The 22,479-nt window shown below is 41.4% G+C and overlaps 1 protein-coding gene across 1 annotated transcript; it reads left to right on the top strand.

Moving 5' to 3' along the window:
- The first annotated feature begins 1,350 nt into the window (after positions 1-1,350).
- LOC138880149 (uncharacterized mitochondrial protein AtMg00860-like) lies at positions 1,351-1,947 on the top strand. The gene has a single exon (XM_070159814.1). It carries the CDS (start codon positions 1,351-1,353, stop codon positions 1,945-1,947), a length of 597 nt encoding a protein of 198 aa, XP_070015915.1.
- The last annotated feature ends 20,532 nt before the right edge of the window (positions 1,948-22,479 follow it).

Raw genomic sequence — 22,479 nt, 5'->3', positions numbered from 1 at the left:
AAACCCTACTATTCCTGAGGAATGTTTTTGGAATTCTTTATGGAGGGCCTAAAAGAGGATATTAGATACACAGTTAAGATGTTAGATCCCTTTACCTTAAGTCAAGATGTGGAAAAAGCTAAACATCAGGAGAAGGTAATAGAAGCATGAGATAAAAAGGGAAAGGCCACTTGGGGCAAGAGCTCATACACCAACCAGTCTGCAAATCCTAGTAATCAGCGTTCTAGTACAAATCACAAGGGAGAAGGTTCCAACAATTTTGGCAACCAGAACACTAGAGTAAATAAGTACATGAGGAATCAAAGACTGCATTATAAGTGTGGTGATAAATACTTTCCGGGACATCAGTGCAAAGAGAAACAGAACAATGCCATTACTGCGGAAGAACATGAAGAAGAAATTCAATAGGAGGAGATAATAGGCCAAAAAGAACCATTAGAGGAGCTACATGAAGGTGAAGTGATGGATGAAGCCATCATCTTAAATTCCCTTTCTGGTACTGAGGTGCCCAACACAATCAAACTTAAAGGAGAATCTAAGAAGAATCAGATAACTATCCTACTTGATTCAGAGAGTACCCACAGTTTCTTGGAGCTTGAGACAACTAAGATGATGGAATGCATCATCACAAACAACAGACCCATGAGGGTCACTGTGGCCAATGAGAACTACCTCATGAGTCTACACTTTTGTCCCAAATTCAAGTGAAAAATCCAAGGGGTGGAATTTGAAGATTCAGTGAGACTCATAAAACTAGGGGCAATGATATGATATTAGGGGGGGATTGGATGAAGATGCATAATCCAGTTCTATTAGATTTCATAGAGTACAAGGTGGATATTTCCCATAAGGGAAAAAGAGTAGAACTTAAAGGCATATACAACCAAGGAGAATTGAAAAACATGTGTACTACTGGTGTTAAACAACTACTGAAGAAAGGACAAGCAATATGGGCTCACATGTTTACCTTGTCAGCTGCAGAAGTTGACCAGGAGGAGGTTGTACCAGTAACCATAAACAACATCATTAAGCAATATCTAGATGTCTTTGAGGAGCCCAAAACACTGCTTTCCAGCAAGCAACAAGATCATTTTATACCCCTAAAATCAGATGCAGCATCAGTCAACATTAGACCATATATGTACAGTTATTTTTAGAAAAAGAAGATTGAAAAACAAGTGAATGAGATGCTTCATAATGGCATTATACAACCAATTCACTCTTTTTTTTTCTTCTCCAGTACTATTAGTAAAGAAAAAAGATGGTAGTTGGAGGTTTGCATCGATTAGAGATAGCTCAATAAAATGACCATCAAAGACAAGTTTCTCATGCCATTAGTAGGATGATTTAATGGATGAGTTAAGTGGTTCCTACATATTCTCAAAGATTGACCTAAGAGCTGGCTACCACCAAATCAGAATGGGGAAGGTAAATATGTATAAGACTGCATTTAGAACTCATTTGGGGAATTATGAGTTTAAAATCATGCCTTTTGAGTTGACTAATGCCCAAGCTACATTTCAGGGGCTAATGAACCATGTTTTCAGGGCATATTTGAGACAATTTTTCTTGGCATTCTTTGATGACATCCTAGTCTATAGTGCCACAGTTCAAGATCACAAGGAGCATCTTAACAAGGTGCTGCAGATTGTAAGAAAGGAACAATTGTATGTTAAACTTTCAAAGTGTTCTTTTGGTCAAGCTAAGGTGGAGTACTTGAGACATATTATTACTAGGAAGGGGGTGTCCACATACCCTACAAAAATAGAAGCAATGGTTAATTGGCATGTTCCCAAAACTATGAAAGCCTTGACAGGATTTCTAGGTCTCACTGGCTATTATAGTAGATTTATAAAATCCTTTGGCATCATCAGTAGGCCACTAACCAACCTGCTCAAGAAGAATTCTTTTAAATGGAATGCAGAAACTGAAGTGGCTTTTCAATAACTCAAGTAGTCTATGTTTACTGCCTCTATTCTAGCCCTAGCAGACTTCACTAAAACTTTTCATAGTGGAGACTGATGCATGATATAAAGGGATGGGAGTTGTACTAATTCAAGAAGGCAGACCAATTGCCTTCTTTAGCAATGCCTTGGCCCCTAAACATCTAGGACTTTCTACATATGAAAAGGAGTATATGGTTATACTATTAGCTATAGATAGGTGGAGACATTATCTACAAGGGGCCATTTCATTATCAGAACTGACCATCACATCCTCAAATACTTGCTGGAACAAAGAGTAACTATCGCTCTTCAGCAAAAGGGACTCACTAAGCTACTGGGGCTAGACTATGAAGTCCAATATAAGAAGGGAACTGGGAATAGAGTGACTGATGCTCTTTCTAGAAGACTAGAGGATGACTCATCCCTTAATACCATCACCAGTGTAGAGCCTACATGGATTCAATATATAATACACAACTATGAGCATGAACCTACAACCATTCAACTCATTACTGAGTTGATAACCATTCCTGGCAACAGGCTGGGTTATACCTTACAAAAGAGCATCATCAGATTTGAACACAAGATTTTTGTGGGGAGAGCAACCAATCTGAGGAACAGAATATTTGAGTTGCTGCATCAATTACCCTTGGGGGCCATTCTAGGCAACAAGGGTCTTACAAAAAAGTTAGTATGGTATTTTTTTGGCCTCATAAGAAGAATGACATTTATAAGTGGGTGGTTGAGTGTAATGTTTGTCAAAGAGTGAAAATAGAAAATATCCACACGCCAGGTCTACTACAACAATTGCCCATACCAAACTTACCATGGCTGGACATTGCTATGGAATTTGTGGAAGGTCTCCCCATTTCTAGGTCTAAGAATGCAGTCCTGGTAGTAGTTGACATGCTGACTAAGTATGGGCATTTCATTACCCTTAAACACCCATATTCAGCTGAGGACATAGCTGAGATATTCCTTAAAGAGATTTATAAGTTATATGGGTTGCCTAAATCCATAGTAACTGACAGATACTCGATATCCACAAGTCAATTTTGGCAACAATTATTCAAATCCTTGGGTACTAAATTGAATATGACTAGTGCATACCATCCTCAGTCTGATGGGAAATTTGAAAGACTTAATCGATGTTTGGAAACCTTTCTCAAGGCTACGGTTTTCTCAGATCTCAATCAGTGGATGAAGTGGTTGCCTCTAGCAGAATGGTGGTATAATACCAACCACCACACATTTCTCAAGTCCACTCCATTTGAGGCTCTATATGGATATCCTCCTTCACAAGTACCACTAGGCTCCCTACACCACCTCACATATACGCTAGTGGGCCAGTGTATAGCTTAGAGGCAGAACATGTTGCAAATCTTGAAAGAAAAACTGCAACAGAATCAAGCTCGTATGAAATTCTATGCAGACAAAAATTGAATAGATAGACACCTTCAAGAAGGCGATTTGGTCCATTTGAAGTTACAACTATACCGACAAGCCTCAGTAGCTATTCGAAGAAAATTAAAGCTTAGTTCCAATTTTTATGGACCTTACAAAGTCCTACAAAAGATAGGTTCAGTCGCTTACCGCTTAGAGCTTCCTCTAGGTTCGCAAGTCCATCCTGTCTTCCATATACCATATCTTAAAAAAGAGTGGGTCCAGCAGTGATTCCACAACAATAGCCTCCACTTTGTGATGAAGGTGGTCGAGTGTTAGTTCAGCCCTTAGCCATCTTGCAATGAAATATTGTCAAAGTCAACAACGCAACCGCCATGAAGGTCTTGGTTCAGTGGACAAATTTGGGGCGAGATGAAACCACATGGGAGGACTAGGGCTACATACAAAGTCAATTTCCTGACTTTGTCGTTCTATTACGACCTTGAGGACAAGGTCGATTTGGAAGGGAAGGGCAGTGTAATGTGTAAGCTGAAGAGAGAAATTGGGGGCTCGATTTAGAAAGTGAAGGTTGAAATTAGAAAGAGGAATTAAGGTTAGCGATATATGTTAGGTGATGGTCGGAATTAATAAAGCCATGTGGACAACAACAACTCAATAAGTGAGGCACGTGCATAGCCACTTTTAAATAATAAAGGGCACAGATTCAATCTCAAACATCATTGACGAAGGTTACAACCAGTTGGCTATTTCAACAGATTCCAACGGAGAGGGAAGTTAGTTAGAAATCTGGTAAATTCATTTCCCTAACTCTCTTTCTCTCTCTTCTTCCACTCTTCTTTTCTTCTCCTTTCTTCTATCAATTCTGAACCCTACTTTTCCATTGCAGGTGTTAATGGAGTTTGAAGTTACCCGCTATCGATTAGTTGTTACCTGTAATCGATTGTTGATTTCCAATCATTTGAACTATTGTTGCCCAATTAATAAAATTCCCCAATTTCTCAATTTCCATCTTTTTTCGAATTCAGTTCTTAGACGGTTACAAAGGACTTCTTTTATAAGAAAAACTATTTGTAGTCTACTATTACAAATTGAATATCTCACTTTAATTTGATCTTGCACCATAAAAGGAACAAAAATAAAAAAATAAAAATTGAAGATTTAAATTGCTTAATATTTGTTCATTAAACTTGTGAAGCCATGTATAAAAAACTATTGAAATTTATAAAAATCAGAAATAAAAAAGAATAAAATATATGGTCTCTATCCTCCGATTATTATACAAATCATATTCACATGGCAATGGTGAAGAAAAAATTAAAAAAATCCGTCTAAAATTTTAGGAGAAGTATTGCACAACAATACAAATACTATAAGGTTCAACCTTTGGAATCAAAAGTTTTAAAATAAAAGCAAAATCTACGTAAAAATCAAAGGACAAAAGAAAGACGAACAAGAAAAATAAAGAATGAGAAAAAGAAGAAAGAAAAAATATTAGAGATGGGACGTTGAACAAAAACGTGACCAAACACTCTCTCATTCACTTTTCTTTTGATTTTGATAGGGAGACACTCTCTCATTCACTTTTCTTTTGATTTTGATTGGGAGAGTGAGCCTTCTTTGTTTGGAGATTTTATCTTTTTTCTTCAAAAAAAAAAAAAGAGATGGAAAGCTTCGTTAAAAGGAACAAACTGACAACGCGTTGCTTCTGGGTTCGGCATTAAAATATTATATAGGTTCATTGAAATTTTCAATACAATTATAGGGTCGGAGAAAAATGTGATGACCCTAAAGGATCTCTTGTGTTAGAAGTCAAAACTGTGTTTCGATGCCTTAAAAACCTTTTTTTTATCTCACCTTAATTTGCGTGCGCAGTTCAAGCGCGTTTCCGGAAAGCTTTTATGTGAAATTTTAAAAAAAATAATGAATTTGGCCTTTAAAATTGGTTAAAGTTGACTTCGATCAACATTCTTGGTAAACGGATCCGGACCCGTAATCGGACAGTCCCGTAGGCTTCGTAATAAAATATGAGACTTTGGCGTATGCCCCAGAATCGAATTCCGAGGTCCCTAGCTCGAGAAAAGAATTTTTAAAAAAAATTGGTTGGTGGAAAATATAAAAGCTTTTAGAAGAGAAATGATGCATTTTCTTGATGGTATCAGGCCCGTATCTTAGTTCCGGAGCCCGGTACAGGTTTAAAAATAAAGTTGAATCTTTGAAATTTGGTTAGAGTCTGAGTTGATTTGGTATAAATCGGACATGGAAATTTCAATGTTCTTAAAAAATTTCATGAATTTGAGGTTAAATTCATAGTTGTTGATGTTATTTTGATGATATGATTGTACGAGCAAGTCCGTATGATGTTTTTAGACTTGCGTGCATGTTTAGTTTGGAGTCTCGATGGCTCGGGTGAGTTTTGGATAGGCCACAGTGTGAATTTGGACTTAGTAAGATGGCTGGTATGTTGCAGCTGTGTAGCAGGCCCCTGATCTCGCAATTGCGAGACCAGGCATCGCAATTGCAATGTAATCAGGGATCGCAATGCGAGTTTTTGCTTCGCAAATGCGAAGACCTCAAGGCCAGCCTTCCTCGCAAATGCGAGATGTTCTTCGCAAATGCGAAGGCTGTCAGATGGACTAGATGTCACGACCCCAAACCCGGACCCGGTCGTGATGGCACCTCTCGTGAAGACAAGGTCAGCCGACACTTTTTCAATTTGTTTTTAAGCAATTAAGAGATAAGCATTTAATCTTACACATGATATAAATCCAAAAATAAATAATGACAATACGAAATAATTTGCGGAATACAACCCAACATAGCCCGATACCGGGGTGTCACTAGTCATGAGCAACTACTAAATTCGGATAAATACAAGAAAGGTCTATAAAGCTACTATAGAGTCACTAATCAGAGAAAAGAAAATGAGATAAAGGGGGAGAAACACGGGACTGCGGATGCCAGACAACTACCTCATGGACTCCAAAGCCTGCCGGGAGCTCTCAACTCGCGCACAGGATCAGCAACGCCTGAATCTGCACACAGGGTGCAGGGAGTAAAGTGAGTACTCCAACTCCGTGAATAATAATCATATATAAACGACTGAGAAATATGAAAACACGTAAACACATTACAGGCTATAATGAAGAAGTAAAACAGGTAAGAACGGTGATTCAGTAAAGATATGTAAAATCATATAAGTTCAGATTAAACATCAAGAAATGCCTATTCAACAATTAAACAGGTAAATGATTGACAAATAAGATAGATAAGCACATAAAGGATTGCCCCTCGAGCACAATGTCAACAATACTAGCCCCTCGGGCTATATTTCACATCACAATGGGTATCCGCGCTAACTGGGGGTGTACAGACTCCTGGAGGGACCCCTTACGGCCCAAGCGCAATATCAACCCATCTCGTGGTATCATCAGTAGGCTCTCGGCCTCATATCAACAAGTCACCTCATGGCGTAAATATCTCAGGCCCTCGGCCTCATAATCATAATCAGTGTTTCCTCACAACATAGGCCATCGGCCTTACTCAGTCAAAATCCTCACAAGCCACCCGAGCAATATCAAAACATGATTCTCAGCTCAAAATATCATTTAAAAGATTATTTAAGTGTTAGAATAGAGTAAACATGGTTGGGTTATGAAAATAGTGGAATATAGCATGACTGAGTTCAAGTATAAAGTCAAAACAGTGAGGAAATATCAATAAAAATTTCCTAAGGGTTCAAATAGTTGGCACTAGGCCCAGATATGATATTCAACCCAAAACATGATGATAGCAAATAGATTTCAATCGAATACGCAGTAAAATAGTCATTCGGGACGGACTAAGTCACAATTTCCAACAGTGCACGATCCCACGCTCGACATCTAGCATGTGCGTCACCTCAATATAGCACAACGATGTGTAAATCCGGGGTTTCATACCCTCAAGACATCATTTACAATCATTACTCACCTCAATCCGGTCCAAACTCTAGCCCGCGATGCCTTTGAGCCTCGAATCAACCTCTACTGGCATCGAATCTATCCAAAATCAGAACCATGGGTTTCATCAACCTCTACTAGCATGTACATCACCTCAATATAGCACAACGATGTGCAAATCCGAGGTTTCATACCCTCAAGACATCATTTACAATCATTACTCACCTCAATCCGGTCCAAACTCTAGCCCGCGATGCCTTTGACCCTCGAATCAACCTCTACTGGCGTGGAATCTATCCAAAATTAGAATCATGGCGTCAAAATATGCTAAGGAAATGAAGCCCAAGCAAAAATAATCAATTTTAAACATAAATCTCGAAATTACCAAAACCCGACCCTCGGGCCCACATTTCGGAATTCGATAAAATTCACATTAATAGATTCCTCATCTCCCCTCTAGTTCATACATATCAAAAGTACCAAAATCCGACCACAAATGGTCCCTCAAATCCTCAAGTCTAGGTCTCCAATACCAAGCTCTAGTTTTCCCCAATTTTAGCCCTTAAAATCCTTTAATTATAGCTCTTATCCGTGAAACAATACCATAGGAACGATTTTTAGGTCCAAAATCCTTACCTCAATGAAGTTCCCTTAAAATCCTTCTTCAAAATCATCCAAAACGCTCCAAAGCCGACTTAGAAATGGTGAAATAGCTCAAAAATCACGAAGGAAACAATTTATACTTTCTGGCCCAGGGATTTCACCTCTGCGGCCATATTCCCGCTTCTGCGGTTTTCACTTAAACTGCCCAACTCGGCATCTGCAATGCAATATCTGCGCATGTGCCATCGCAGGTGCGGCTCCTTGACCGCTTCTATTGTTTCTGCTCTCCTAGCCCCTTTCCGCTTATGCGATCAATAATCTACATATGCGGCGTCGCACCTGCGGTCCCCAATCTGTAGGTGCGGAAACAATAGAAGCAGCAAATCTGCAGCTTCTCCAAAAATTCCAAACTCCCCGTCGACCATTCGAAATCACCCTGAGGCCCCCCAGACCTCAACCAAAAGGACAAACATACCCCATAACCTTATTCAAAATTATACCAATCTTTAGAACACCTCAAACAACATCGAATCAACCAAAACACATCGGATTCAAGCCTAAGTTTACAAATTCTTTCGAATTACGCTTTTGATCAAAACCCCAACCAAACCACGTCCGAATGACCTACAATTTTGCATACACATCTCAAATGACACCACAGAACTACTGCAACTCTCGGAATTCCATTCCGACCCCTATATCAAAATCTCACCTACCAAATGGGAATTGCCAAAATACCAATTTAGCCAATTCAAGCCTAAATCTACTCCGGACCTCCAAAACACATTCCAATCACGCTCCTAAGTCCCAAATCACCTTCCGAATCTATCCGAACCGTTGGAACTCACATCCGAACCCTCTAACACATAAGTCAACCTCTGATTGATTTTTCCAACTTAAGCTTCCCCAAAAGAGACTAAGTGTCTTAAACCTTACCAAATCCTTTCCGAACCCGAGACAGCCAACCCGATCACATATAGAACCGATAGACAAAGCAATAAGAAGCATAAATGGAGGAAACGGATCGGTAACACATGAGATGACTGGCCGGATCGTCACATCCTCCCCAACTTAAACAAACATTCGTCCTCGAACGAGTCAAGAAACATACATGAAGCCTCAAACAGGTGAGGATATCTGCTCCGCATCTCTCGCTCGGTCTCCCAGGTAGCCTCCTCCACGGGACAACCTCTCCACTGCACTTTCACTAAAGCTATATCCTTTGACCTTAACTTTCGAACCTGACGACTCAAAATAGCTACTAGCTCCACATCATAGGTCAAATCATCATCCAACTGAACCGTGCTAAAATCCAAAACATAAGACGGGTCCCCAATATACTTCCGGAGCATAAAAACATAATATACCGGATGCACACTCGACAAGCTAGGTGGCAAAGCAAGCTCATAGGCCACTTACCCAATCCTCCGAAGCACCTCAAAAGGCCCAATGAACCCAGGACTTAATCTCCCTTCCTTCCCAAATCTCATAACACCCTTCATGGGTGAAACCCTCAACAAAACCTTCTCCCCAACCATGCAGGACACATCTCGGACCTTCCTGTCAACATAACTCTTTTGTCTTGACTACGCTATATAAAGTCTCTCCTGAATTACCTTCACCTTTTTTAAAGCATCCTGCACCAAGTCTGTCCCCAATAGCCTAACCTCACCGGGCTCGAACCAACCAACTAGAGACCTACACCGCCTACCATACAAAACCTTATATGGAGCCATCTAAATACTCGACTAGTAGTTGTTGTTATAAGCAAACTCTGCAAGCGGTAAAAACCGATCACATGACCCTCTGAAATCAATGACACAAGCATGCAACATGTCCTCCAATATCTAAATAGTGCACTTGAATTGCCCGTCCATCTAAGGGTGAAAAGTTGTGCTCAACTCAACCTGAGTATCTAACTCTTGCTGCACAGACCTCCAAAACTGCGAAGTAAACTGAGTGCCCCTATCTGAAATGATGGAAACTGGGACACCATGCAAACGAACAATCTCCCAGATATAGATCTCTTCCAACCGCTCTGAAGAATAGGTAGTACATAAAGGAATGAAGTGCGCGGACTTGGTCATCCGATCCATAATCACCCAAATAGCATCAAACTTCTTCAAAGTTTGTGGAAGTCCAACTACAAAGTCCATAGTGATCCGCTCCCACTTCCACTCGGGAATATCCATCCGCTGAAGCAAGCCACCTTGTCTCTGATGCTCGTATTTCACGTGCTGACAATTGAGACACCGAGCTACAAATCCCACAATGTCTTTCTTCATTATTCTCCATAAATAATGCTATCTCAGATCCTGATACATCTTCGCAGCACACGAATGAATGGAATACCGCGAGCTATGGGCCTCCTCCAGAATCAACTCCTAAAGCCCATCCACATTGGGCACAAAAATCCGGCTATGCATCCACAATACCCCATCATCACAAATGGTCACATCTCTGGCATCATCATGCTGAACTCTGTCCTTAAGGATAAGCAAATTCGGATCATCATATTGGCACTCTCTGATGTGATCATATAAGGAAGACAGAGAAACCACACAAGCCAATACTCGATCGGGCTCCGAAATATCCAACCTCACAAACTGATTGTCCAGGGCCTGAACATCAACTGCAAAAGGTCTCTCCCCAACTAGAATATATGCCAAACTCTCCATACTCACGGCTTTTCAGCTCAAAGCATCGGCCACTACATTGGCCTTTCCCGGATGCTACAATATAGTGATATCATAATCCTTTAGCAACTCCAACCATCTCCGCTCCCTCAAATTGAGATCCTTCTGCTTGAACAAGTGTTGGCGACTACGATGATCAGTAAACACCTCACAAGACACACCATACAAGTAATGCCTCCAAATCTTCAACGCATGAACTATGGCAGCCAACTCCAAATCATGAACGGGGTAGTTCTTCTCATAAGGCTTCAATTGACGAGAAGCATTGACAATAACTCTACCATTATGCATCAATACACAACCAATACCGACTCTCAAAGCATCACAATACACGGTATATGAACCTGAAGCTGATGGAAAAACTAATACTGGAGTTGTGGTCAAGGCTTTTTTGAGCTTCTGAAAGCTCTCCTCACACTCATCCGACCATACAAATGAAGCACCCTTCTGAGTCAACTTGGTCAAGGGCAATGCGATAGACGAGAATCCCTAAATAAACCGGCAATAATAACCTGCCCAACCAAGAAAGTTGTGAATCTCTGAGACTGAGGACGGTCTGGGCTTCTTCGGATCAACCTGAATACCATTGTTGGACACCACGTGCCCCAAGAAAGTCACTGAACTAAGACAAAACTCACACTTGGAGAATTTTGCATAAAGCTTCTCCTCCCTCAATCTCTGCAACACAACTCTCAAATGCTCTGCGTGCTCCTCCTGACTCGCAAATACACCAGAATATCGTCTATGAAGATTATGACAAATGAGTCGAGATAAGGTCGGAACACACTGTTCATCAAATGCATGAACGCTGCTGGGGCATCGGTCAGCCCAAAAGACATCACCAAGAACTTATAATGACCATATCGGGTCCTGAAAGTTGTCTTAAGAATATCTGAGCTCCTGATCTTCAACTGGTGATAACCTGAACGGAGATCAATCTTGGAGAACACTCTCGCTCCCTGAAGCTGGTCGAATAAATCGGCAATGCGAGGCAAAGGATACTTGTTCTTAACTGTTACTTTGTTCAATTTCCTATAATCAATGCACATCCTTATAGTGCCATCCTTCTTCTTCACAAATAGAACCGGCGCACCCCAAGGTGACACACTAGGCCGGATGAACCCCTTATCAAGGAGTTCCTAAAGCTGCTCCTTTAACTCCTTCAACTCCGCTGGTGCCATACGATACGATGGAATAGAAATGGGCTGAGTGCCCAGTACCAGGTCAATACCAAAATCAATGTCCCTGTATGGTGGCATGCCCGGCAGGTCTGCGGGAAACACATCGGGAAAATCCCTTACAACTGGAATAGAATCAATACTGGGAGTCTCAACACTGACATCCCTCACAAAGGCTAGATACGAAAGACAACCTTTCCCAACCATACCCTGGGCCTTCAAGAATAAGATCACTCTACTGGGAACATAATCAGTCACACCTCTCCACTCAATTTGTGGCACACCCGGTATAGCCAATGTCACTATCTTAGCATGATATTCCAGAATAGCACGACACAGATATAACCAATCCATGCCCAAAATAACATCAAAATCCACCATACATAATAGTAAAAGATCTACTCGGGTCTCCAACCCCCTAATAGTCACCACACACGACCGATACACATGGTCTACAATAATAGTATCGCCCACCGAGATAGATACATGAACAGGTAAAGCAAGAAACTCACGGGGCGTACCCAAATAACAACAAAGTATGATGACACATAAGAAAAGGTGGACTCGAGATCAAATAATACAGAGGTATCTCTGTGGTAGACTGAAGCAATACTTGTAATGACAGCATTGGAAGCAATAGCATCGGGTCTAGCTGGAAGTGCATAGAAACGGGCCTGACCGCCACCTGATCGACTTCCCCCTCTAGGACGACCTCTAGCTGACTGACCTCTACCCCTAGCTGGCTGGGCGGGTGGTGATGAAGTAACTGGTGCTGAAGCCGATGACTGACCCCTCAGCTGAGATGAACCCGCAAGACGACGAGGCCACTACCTCCATATATGACGCATATCTCCACACTCTTAACAAATCCTACGTGCTGGATAAGGGGATTGAAGGGAACCCCTCACACCGGAGTGACTAGCAGATGCACCTGGCATAGAAGAGCCCTGAGCTGATGGAGCACGGGACCAACTCTGAGCTAGAAAAGCACTAAGTAATGACTGGCCCTGATGAGAACTGTGAGAATCATGACCCGATGATGCCCCACGATAACCTGGATGAGCTAGCTGAGCATGCCTGAATAGACGACCTCTGCCGTGCTGAAACTGACCTCTCAAAGGAGTACCACTGTAACAACCAGATCCTCGAGGTCTCTTGGACTCTCTCTCCTCTCGCTCCTGACGATGAACAGACTCAATCTCACGAGTAGTGTCTACAACATCCTCAAAAGTAGCACCATTCACCCTCTCCCTGCTTATGAGAATACGAAGCTGATAAGTGAGGCCATCAACAAACCTCCTAATCCTCTCTCTATCTATCGGAACCAACCAAATAGCATGACGAGCTAATTTGGAGAACATCATCTCATACTGCGTCACAGTCATCTCTCCCTGACGCAACCACTCAAACTGCCTGCGCAGCTCCTCTCTACGAGACTGCGGAACATACTTCTCCAGAAAGAGAACGGAGAACTACTGCCAGGTAAGGGGTGCTGCACCAACAAGCCTACGCCACTCAAAAATCTCCCACCAAGTGAAGGCAGCTCCAAAAAACTGATAAGTAGTGAAAGCGACCCCGCTGGTTTCTAGAATACACATTGTATGAAGCATCCTCTGACAATTATCCAAGATACCCTAGGTATCCTCGCCCTCTACATCGCTGAAGGTCGGAGGATGAAGTCTACCAAACCTCTCCAACCTACATTGCTCGTCCTCTGGCATGGCAGGAACTACATAGTCCTGAGCAGCTGCAACCGGCTGGGTTGGATGTGCCCCCGACGTATGAAGTCCCTACATGACCTGCTCAGGTGTGCGAGCGGCAGGAGTCTGATTGGCTCCCCAAGCCTAAGAAGTAGTTGCCACTGTAGTGACTGAAACCACTTGAGCTAGGCCAGTGCAAACTGATAGGATCTGAGCTAAGGCCTCTTGAAGACCCGAAATCACAATGGGCACAGCTGGTGACTGAGCTGGTGCTGCTGGAGCATCTATAACTGGGACCTAATCCTGAATTGGGGCGGCTGGTAGATCTACAGGTGCTGCCCTAGCTGTTGTGCGGACCACACCTTTGCTATACCGTGACCACGATCGCGTCCTCGGCCTCTAGTGGCCACAGCTGGTGGTACTGGTGGTCGTCCATCCTGACTGGTAGCGCGTGTTCTCACCATTTGTGAGAGAATAGAATGACAAAAGTTTAGTACTCGAATCAACAAATTCGTACGACAAGAATTTCAAGAATATGAAGTTTTTCCTAAAAGTTCTGCAGCCTCTCGAGGATAAATATATACGACTCCGTACCGATCCGCGAGACTCTACTAAACCTGATCATGACGCGTGAGACCTATGTAACCTAGGATCTGATACCAACTTGTCACGACCAAAAACTCGGACCCGGTCGTGATAGCTCCTCTCGTGAAGACAAGGCCAGCCGACACTTTTCCAATTCATTTTTAAGCAATTAAGAGATAAGCATTTAGTCTTAAACATGATATAAATCCAAAAATAAGCAATGACAATACGAAACAATTTGCCAAATACAACCCAACACAGCCCGATATCGGGGTGTCATTAGTCATGAGCAACTACCAAATCCGGATAAATACAAGAAAGGTCTATAAAGCTACTACAGAGTCACTAATCAAAGAAAAGGAAATGAGATAAGGGGAGAGAAACACGGGACTGCGGACGTCAAGTAGCTACCTCATGGACTCCAAAGCCTGCCAGAAGCTCTCAACTCGCGCTGGCAGGATCAACAACTCCTGAATCTGCACATGGGGTGCAGTGAGTAAAGTGAGTACTCCACCTCAGTGAGTAATAATCATAAATAAACTACTGAGAAATATGAAAACACGTAAGGCACATTGCAGGCTATAATGAAACAGTAAAATAGGTAAGAACAGTGATTCAGTAAAGATATGTAAAATCATATAAGTTCAGTTTAAACTTCAAGAAATGCCTATTCAGCAATTAAACATGTAAATGTCAGACAAATAAGGCAGATAAGCACATAAAGGATTGCCCCTCGGGCACAATGTTAACAATACCAGCCCCTCGGGCTATATATCACATCACAATGGGTACCCACGCTCAGTGGGGGTATGCAGACCCTTGGAGGGGCCTCTTACGGCCCAAGTGCAATATCAAGCCATCTCGTGGCATCATCACTAGGCTCTCGGCCTTAAATTAACAAGCCACCTTGTGGCGTACATATCTCAGGCCCTCGGCCTCATAATTATAATTAGTGTTTCCTCACAACATAGGCCCTCGGCCTTACTCGGTCAAAATCCTCACAAGCCACTCGGGCAATAGCAAAACATGATTCTCAGCTCCAAATATCATTTAAAAGATCATTTAAGTGTTAGAACAGAGTAAACATGGCTGAGTTATGAAAATAGTGGAATATAGCATGACTGAGTTTAAGTATAAAGTCAAAACAGTGAGGAAATATCAATAAAAATCCCCTAAGGGTTCAAATAGTTGGCACTAGGCCCAAATATGGCATTCAGCCCAAAACATGATGATAGCAAATATATTTCAATCAAATACGCGGTAAAAGTGTCATTCGGTGTAGACTAAGTCATAATCCCCAACAGTGCACGACCCCACGCTCGTCATCTAGTGTGTGCATCACCTCAATATTGCACAACGATGTGCTAATCCGGGGTTTCATACCCTTAGGACATCATTTACAATCATTACTCACCTCAATCCGGTTCAAACTCTAGCCCGTGATGCCTTTGCCCCTCGAATCAGCCTCCACTCACGTCAAATCTATTCAAAATCAGAATTACGACGTCAAAATATGCTAAGGGAATGGCAAAAATAATCAATTTACAACATAAATCCCGAAATTACCAAAACTCGACCCCCGGGCCCACGTATCGGAATTTGATAAAATTCACATCAATATATTCCTCATCTCCCCACGAGTTCATATATATTAAAAGTACCAAAATCCGACCACAAATGGTCCCTCAAATCCTCAAGTCTAGGTATCCAATACCAAGCCCTAGTTTTCCCCAATTTTTGCCCTTAAAATCCATTAATTATAGTTCTAATGTCACGACCCTAAATCCGGACTCGGTCGTGATGACGCCTCTCGTGAAGACAAGGTCAGCCGACACATTTCCCATTTCAATTCTTAAGCAATTAAATTAATAAATGTTAAGCCTTAAACTTGGTAAGATAAATAATAAGCAGTGAATATTACAGGTTGCAGAAATAAAACCCAACACAGCCCGATACCGGGGTGTCACTAGTCATGAGCATCTAACAAAACGGAGTACTCCAATATATATAACTATAGAGTTTGATACAGAAATTGAGAACATGTAGAAGTAAGATAGGGAAGAGCTCCGGGCTGCGAATGCCAACACCTGCCTAGAGACTCCTTGGATCTGCCTGAGCCGGAAATGATCAGCACTCGGGCGCGGTACCAGATACGCCTGAATCTGCACACAGGGTACATGGAGTAAAGTGAGTACTCCAACTCAGTGAGTAATAATCATAAATAAAGACTGAAACCAGGAAATCACATAAGGCACAAAGCATGCTATAATGAAGCAGTAAAACCATTAAAACAGCTAAAATAGTGAAAGATATATAAAAATCCTTTAACTCAAATTTAACTTCATGAACATCCTTTTCAATAATTAAGCAGGTAATTGGCAGTCAATTATGAAATGTAAACACATAAAGGTTTGCCCCTCGGGCACAGTATCAACAAATCTGCCCCTCGTGCAACATCTCAGAATAATGCGAGCTCCTCGGGCAACCACATAGAACAATACCAACCCCTCGGTCAATCACATAGAACAATACCAGCTCCTCGGGCTCAATCTCACATCACAATGGGTATCCGCGCTCACTGGGGGTGTGCAGACTCCTGGAGGGGCCCCTTACGGCCCAAGCACAATTTCAAGCCACCTCGTGGCATCATCACTAGGCCCTCGGCCTCATATAAATCGAGCCACCACGTGGCGTACATATCTCAGGCCCTCGTCCTCATAATCAGTATGAAATGATTCCTCACATCATAGGCCCTCGGCCTTACTCAGTCAAAATCCTCATAAGCCACTCGGGCAATAGTAAAACATGATTATCATCCCAAAAATATCATTTAAAAAATCATGTAAGTGTTAAAATAGAGTAAACATGGCTAAGTACGAAAAACAGTGAAATATAACATGACTGAGTTCAAGTATAAAGTCAAAACAATGAGGAAATACCAGTAAAAATCCCCGAATGGTTCAAATAGTTGTCACAAGGCCCAAATATGGCATTCAGCCCAAATCATGATGATAGCAAATAGATTTCAGTCAAATACGCGGTAAAATAGTCATTCGAAACGGACTAAGTCATAATCCCCAATAGTGCATGACCCCACACTCGTCATCAAGCGTGTGTGTCACCTCAATATAGCACCATGATGTGCAATTCGAGGTTTCAAATCCTCAGAACATCATTTACAATCATTGCTCACCTCGAACCGGTCAAGTCTCTAGCTCGCGATGCCTTTGCCCCTCGAATTGGCCTCCACTCGCATCGAATCTATCCAAAATTAGAATGAAGACGTCAAAATATGCTGAGGGAACGAAGCCTAAGCAAAAATAATCAAAATATGACACAAATCCCGAATTACCAAAATCCGATCCTCGAGACCATGTCTCGGAATTCGATAATTATTACATCAATAGATTCCTTATCTCCCCACGAGTTCATACATATCAAAAGTTCTGAAATCCGACCTCAAATGGTCCTTCAAATCCTCAATCAAAGATCTAAATTTCCAAGCCCTAGTTCTTCAATTTTTGGCTTAATTTCCATGATTATTTTGGTGGAATTCACATTAGAATCGAGTATTAAGTCCAAGAATCTTACCTCCAAGTGATTCCCCTTGAATCCCTCTTCAATCCCCTTCAAAAAGCTCCAAAAACGACCAACAATGGAAGAAATAAACCCCACATTCGCGGACAAGATGACCTTTTAAACCTTCTGCCCAGGTCTTAATTTCCTTCTTCGCGAACGCGATCAATGCCTCGCGATCGCAAAGCAACAAATTTCCATTGACCAAAACTCTTTTTCACGAACGCGACCTCACTATAGCGAATGTGATGCCTCAGCTTCATCAACCTACGCGAACGTGACCAGGTCTCTCGTGGACGCGATGATTACTATTTCGGCCCTTCGCGAACGCAAAGGCCAAACCTGACACCTCCCTTCCTGACCCTTTGCGAACGCGAGGGTCCACTCACGAATGCGAAGACCAAAATGCCTGCAACGGCTGAAACCAAAATCTGAAGTTTTTCATAACTTAAAAATGATCCGTTCAACCCCTCGCACCTGAGGCCCCCGGGACCTCAACCAAAGGCACCAACATATCCTAAAACCTTATTCAAACTTTTACCAATCTTCAAAACACCTCAAAGAACATCAAATCAACCAAAACACATCGGATTCAAGCCTAAGTTTCCAAAATCTTCCGAATTTCGCTTTTGATCAAAATCCTAACCAAACCACGTCTGAATGACCTGAAATTTTGCACACACATCCCAAATGACACAACGGAACTAGTAAAACTCTCAAAATTTCATTCCGACCCCTATATCAAAATCTCGCCTCCCAACCGGAAATTGCCAAAATATCAACTTCGCCAATTCAAGCCTAAATCTACTCTGAACCTCCAAAACTCATTCCGATCACGCTTCTAAGTCCCAAATCACCTCCCGATGCTATCAGAACCATCAGAACTCACATCTGAGCCCTCTAACACATAAGTCAACATCTGGTTGTCTTTTCCAACTTAAGCTTTCTCAAAGGATACTAAGTGTCTCAAACCTTACCAAAATCATTCTGGATTCGATCCGACCAACCTGATACCACATAACACAGATAAACAAAGTATAAAGAAGCAGAAATGGGGAAAACGGAGCGGTAACTCATGAGATGACTGGCCGGGTTATCACATATAATTCGTGAAATAATACCAAAGGAACAGGTTTTAGGTCCAAAATCCTTACCTCAATGAAGTTCCCTTGAAATCCTTCTTCAAAATTGTCCAAAAAGCTCCAAAGCTGACTTAGAAATAGTGAAATAGCTCAAAAATCGCGAAAGAAACAATTTATATATTCTGGCCCAAGGATTTTGCATCTGCAGCCATATTCTCGCTTCTGCGGTACCGCATTTGCGGTCAACGAACCGCTTCTGTGGTTTTCACTTAAACTGCCCAACTCTGCATCTGCGATGCAATATCCGCACATGTGCCATCACAGGTGAGGCTCCTTGACCACTTCTGCGGTTTCTGCTCTCCTCGCCCCTTTCCGCTTCTGCAATCAATCATCTGCATATGCGGCGTTGCACCTACAGTCCCCAATCTGCAGGTGCGGAAACAATAGAAGCAGCAAATCTGCAACTTCTCCAAAAATTCCAAACTCCCCGTCGACCATCCGAAATCACCCCGAGGCCCCCAGGACCTCAACCAAAAGGACAAACATACCCTATAACCTTATTCAAACTTATACCAATCTTTAAAACACCTCAAACAACATCGAATCAACCAAAACACATCAGATTCAAGCCTAAGTTTCCAAATTCTTCCGAATTACGCTTTTGATCAAAAACCCAACCAAACCACGTCCGAATGGCCTGGAATTTTGCACACACATCTCAAATGACACCACGGAACTACTACAACTTTTGAAATTCTATTCCGACCCCTATATTAAAATCTCACCTACCAACCAGAAATCGTCAAAATACCAATTTTGCTAATTCAAGCCTAAATTTACTCCGGACCTCCAAAACACATTCCGATCACGCTCCTAAGTCCCAAATAACCTCCCAAAGCTATCTGAACCGTCGAAACTCACATCCGAACCCTCTAACACATAAGTCAACATCCGGTTGACTTTTCCAACTTAAGCTTCCTCAAAAGAGACTAAGTATCTCAAACCTTACCAAATCCTTTCCAAACCCGAGCCAACCAACCCGATCACATATAGAACCGATAGACAAAGCAATAAGAAGTAGAAATGGGGGAAACAGAGTGGTAACGCATGAGACGACTGGCCGGGTCGTTACACTCGAGGTCGCAAATGTGACATTTTCCTTCACAATTGCGAAGATGGCAGAAGTTCCCAGGGTTCGCAATTGTGAACCCCTTGTCATAATTGCGACATCTGCACCTGATAAGTGGGATTTTTGACGGGATTCTTCTTCATTTTTACAACTTTTCAAACCTGAAACTCCCATAGGCGATTTTCTTGAAGTGAGTTCTTCCACAAATCATAGGTAAACGATTTCTAACTTATTTTCTTCAATCTATAACATCTTTTTACATTATTTCACTTCAAAATCTAGGGGTTTTCATGGGAAATTTGAGTGTTTTTGGATAGAGGTTAGGATTTTTAAATTTTGGGGATTTGGACATCAATTTGAGGTACGATTTCAAAACTAATTGCATATTTGAGTGCGTGAGTGAATGGGTGATCGGGTTTTGGTTCGAACTTCAGATTTTGACCAAGCGAGACCGGGGGTCGATTTTTGACTTTTTTGAAAAAATAACGGAAAATCTATTTTCATGCATTAGAATTAGTTTATTTAGCATTTATTAACGTTATTAAGTAAATTGTGATTAGATACAAGTGAATTGGAAGTGGAACCGAAAGGTAAAGTGGTAGTTGAGGCTTAATCTTGTTCGCGGATTCGAGGTAAGTATTTGGCCTAACCTTCGCTTGAGGGAATATGAGTTGTGGTCTTATTTGCTATGTGTTAGTATCGAGTACGACTTATAGGTGTTGTGACGAATATCTATACGTTGGTGTCAAGCATGCCCATGGGTCTTATACCATGATTATTATGACTCTATTATGCACTGTCCATGCTTAAATTGATAATTATCGATGTTGAACAAGCTTATGAAAGTTCTTGATAATTGACTATTGTTGAGTATTGACTCAAGCTGAGTTTCATTTTGTAAAGTAATTGTTGAAATGAGATTGGTTATAGCTGGATCCCTTGTTGGGATGTTATTATTGGTATTGTTGATTCCCTTGCGGGGATGTTATTATTGATATTATTGATCGGGACTTATTGTTTCTATTGTTTGGGTGAGAAAGAGTGTAAAGCACGAAGGGTGATGTCGTGCATGATATTGTGAGTGACTGTAATGCACGAAAGGGGATGTCGTGCCGATATTATGAGTGTTAATGCACGAAGGATGATGTTGTGCCATGATTTTAGAGTTAATGCATGGAGGGTGATGTTGTGCCGATATTGTGAGAAATAATGCACGAAGGGTGATGTCGTGCCATGATTATGTGAGGTAATGCACGAAGGGTGATGTCGTGTCGTTTCTGCTGTTTATTATGGTGAGGATGAGAGTGAAAGCACGAAGGGTGATGTCGTGCACGTGTTACTGTTTCATTATTCCTGTTGATATAGATATGATGTTCATTATGCTTCTTTATTAATGCTTCTCTAATATTGGCTTATTGTTAGAACTATTATTTCCCGCAGCATCTTCTCTTCCCGCCTTATTCTGTTGATTTTTATTATTATGATTCTGTTTGTATATGATTTAACTGCACAAGTATTTATGATTATCGTGTCCTAGCTTCGTCACTACTTCGCCAAGGTTAGGCTTGACACTTACTCAGTACATTGGGTCGGTTGTACTGATGCTGCACTCTGCACTCTTTTGTGTAGATTTCGGTATCAGACCCGGTGAGTAGCTGAGGTAGTTGTCTTCAGTCTAGAGAGACCAAGGTAGATCTGCTAGCGTCCGCAGAGCCTAAAGTCCCCCTTCAATGTTTAGCTTTTATACTGTCTCTTTTCATTCCGAGAACATTTGTATTTCTCTTTTAGACTTGTGTTTGTAGTAAAATCTTAGACGTTCATGAAATTGTGACACCAGATTCATAGGTAGGCATGTAATGAAGTATTTGGATTTATTTTAACTCTTCCGCGCTTTTCAATTGTTTAACTATAGTTATTGGTTATAATTGTTTGGGTTGAATGTTAAATGCGTTGAACCTTAATAGTTGGCTTGCCTAGCTTTCACGAGTAGGCGCCATCACGACTCCCGAGGGTGGAAAATCCGGATCGTGACATAAAAGCTATTGGGTTCGCCCGAACCACACTCATTACTATAGCTCCGCCCCTGCACTGATCATTGACTCGTGCATTTGTTAAACTCAACCTATCTTAATCTAACCCATTTCAATCCATCTAAAGTTGGACAGATTTTTAACCCAAATTGATCCAAGAATAACTTTGCTAAAAAAACTTTAAAATAATTATTTTTTGTTTGATATGTTATATATGACCAAACGAAAAAAAAGCCTTATTTAATAATATAATAATTCATAAGAGAAAACCGTACACATTAATTAAAGCTTGATAACAATTAGGCGGGTTGAGCTATGACCCGAAATATAGTCTAACTTGAAACAGTCCATCTCAGCCTAAGTTACTTTTGGACGGGTCATTAACCCGCACATTTATTAACTTATCCATTTTGATCCGCTTAAAATCAGTCCAACCCTCTCATTTGCCACCCATAGTAAAATATAACCTTTTGACCTATATTGATTTAATATCAATGTATAAAAGTTAAATGCAATATATATAATGTCTGCTAAAAATTTAACAGCACCCGATATTCGCACTAAATTAAACAATACTAATTTACCATGCTTAAGACATAAATTAAGGTGGGA

Source organism: Nicotiana sylvestris, chromosome 10, assembly GCF_000393655.2.
Source record: "Nicotiana sylvestris chromosome 10, ASM39365v2, whole genome shotgun sequence".
Classification (NCBI taxonomy): domain Eukaryota; kingdom Viridiplantae; phylum Streptophyta; class Magnoliopsida; order Solanales; family Solanaceae; genus Nicotiana; species Nicotiana sylvestris.
This window is presented reverse-complemented; position numbering and strand designations above follow the sequence as displayed.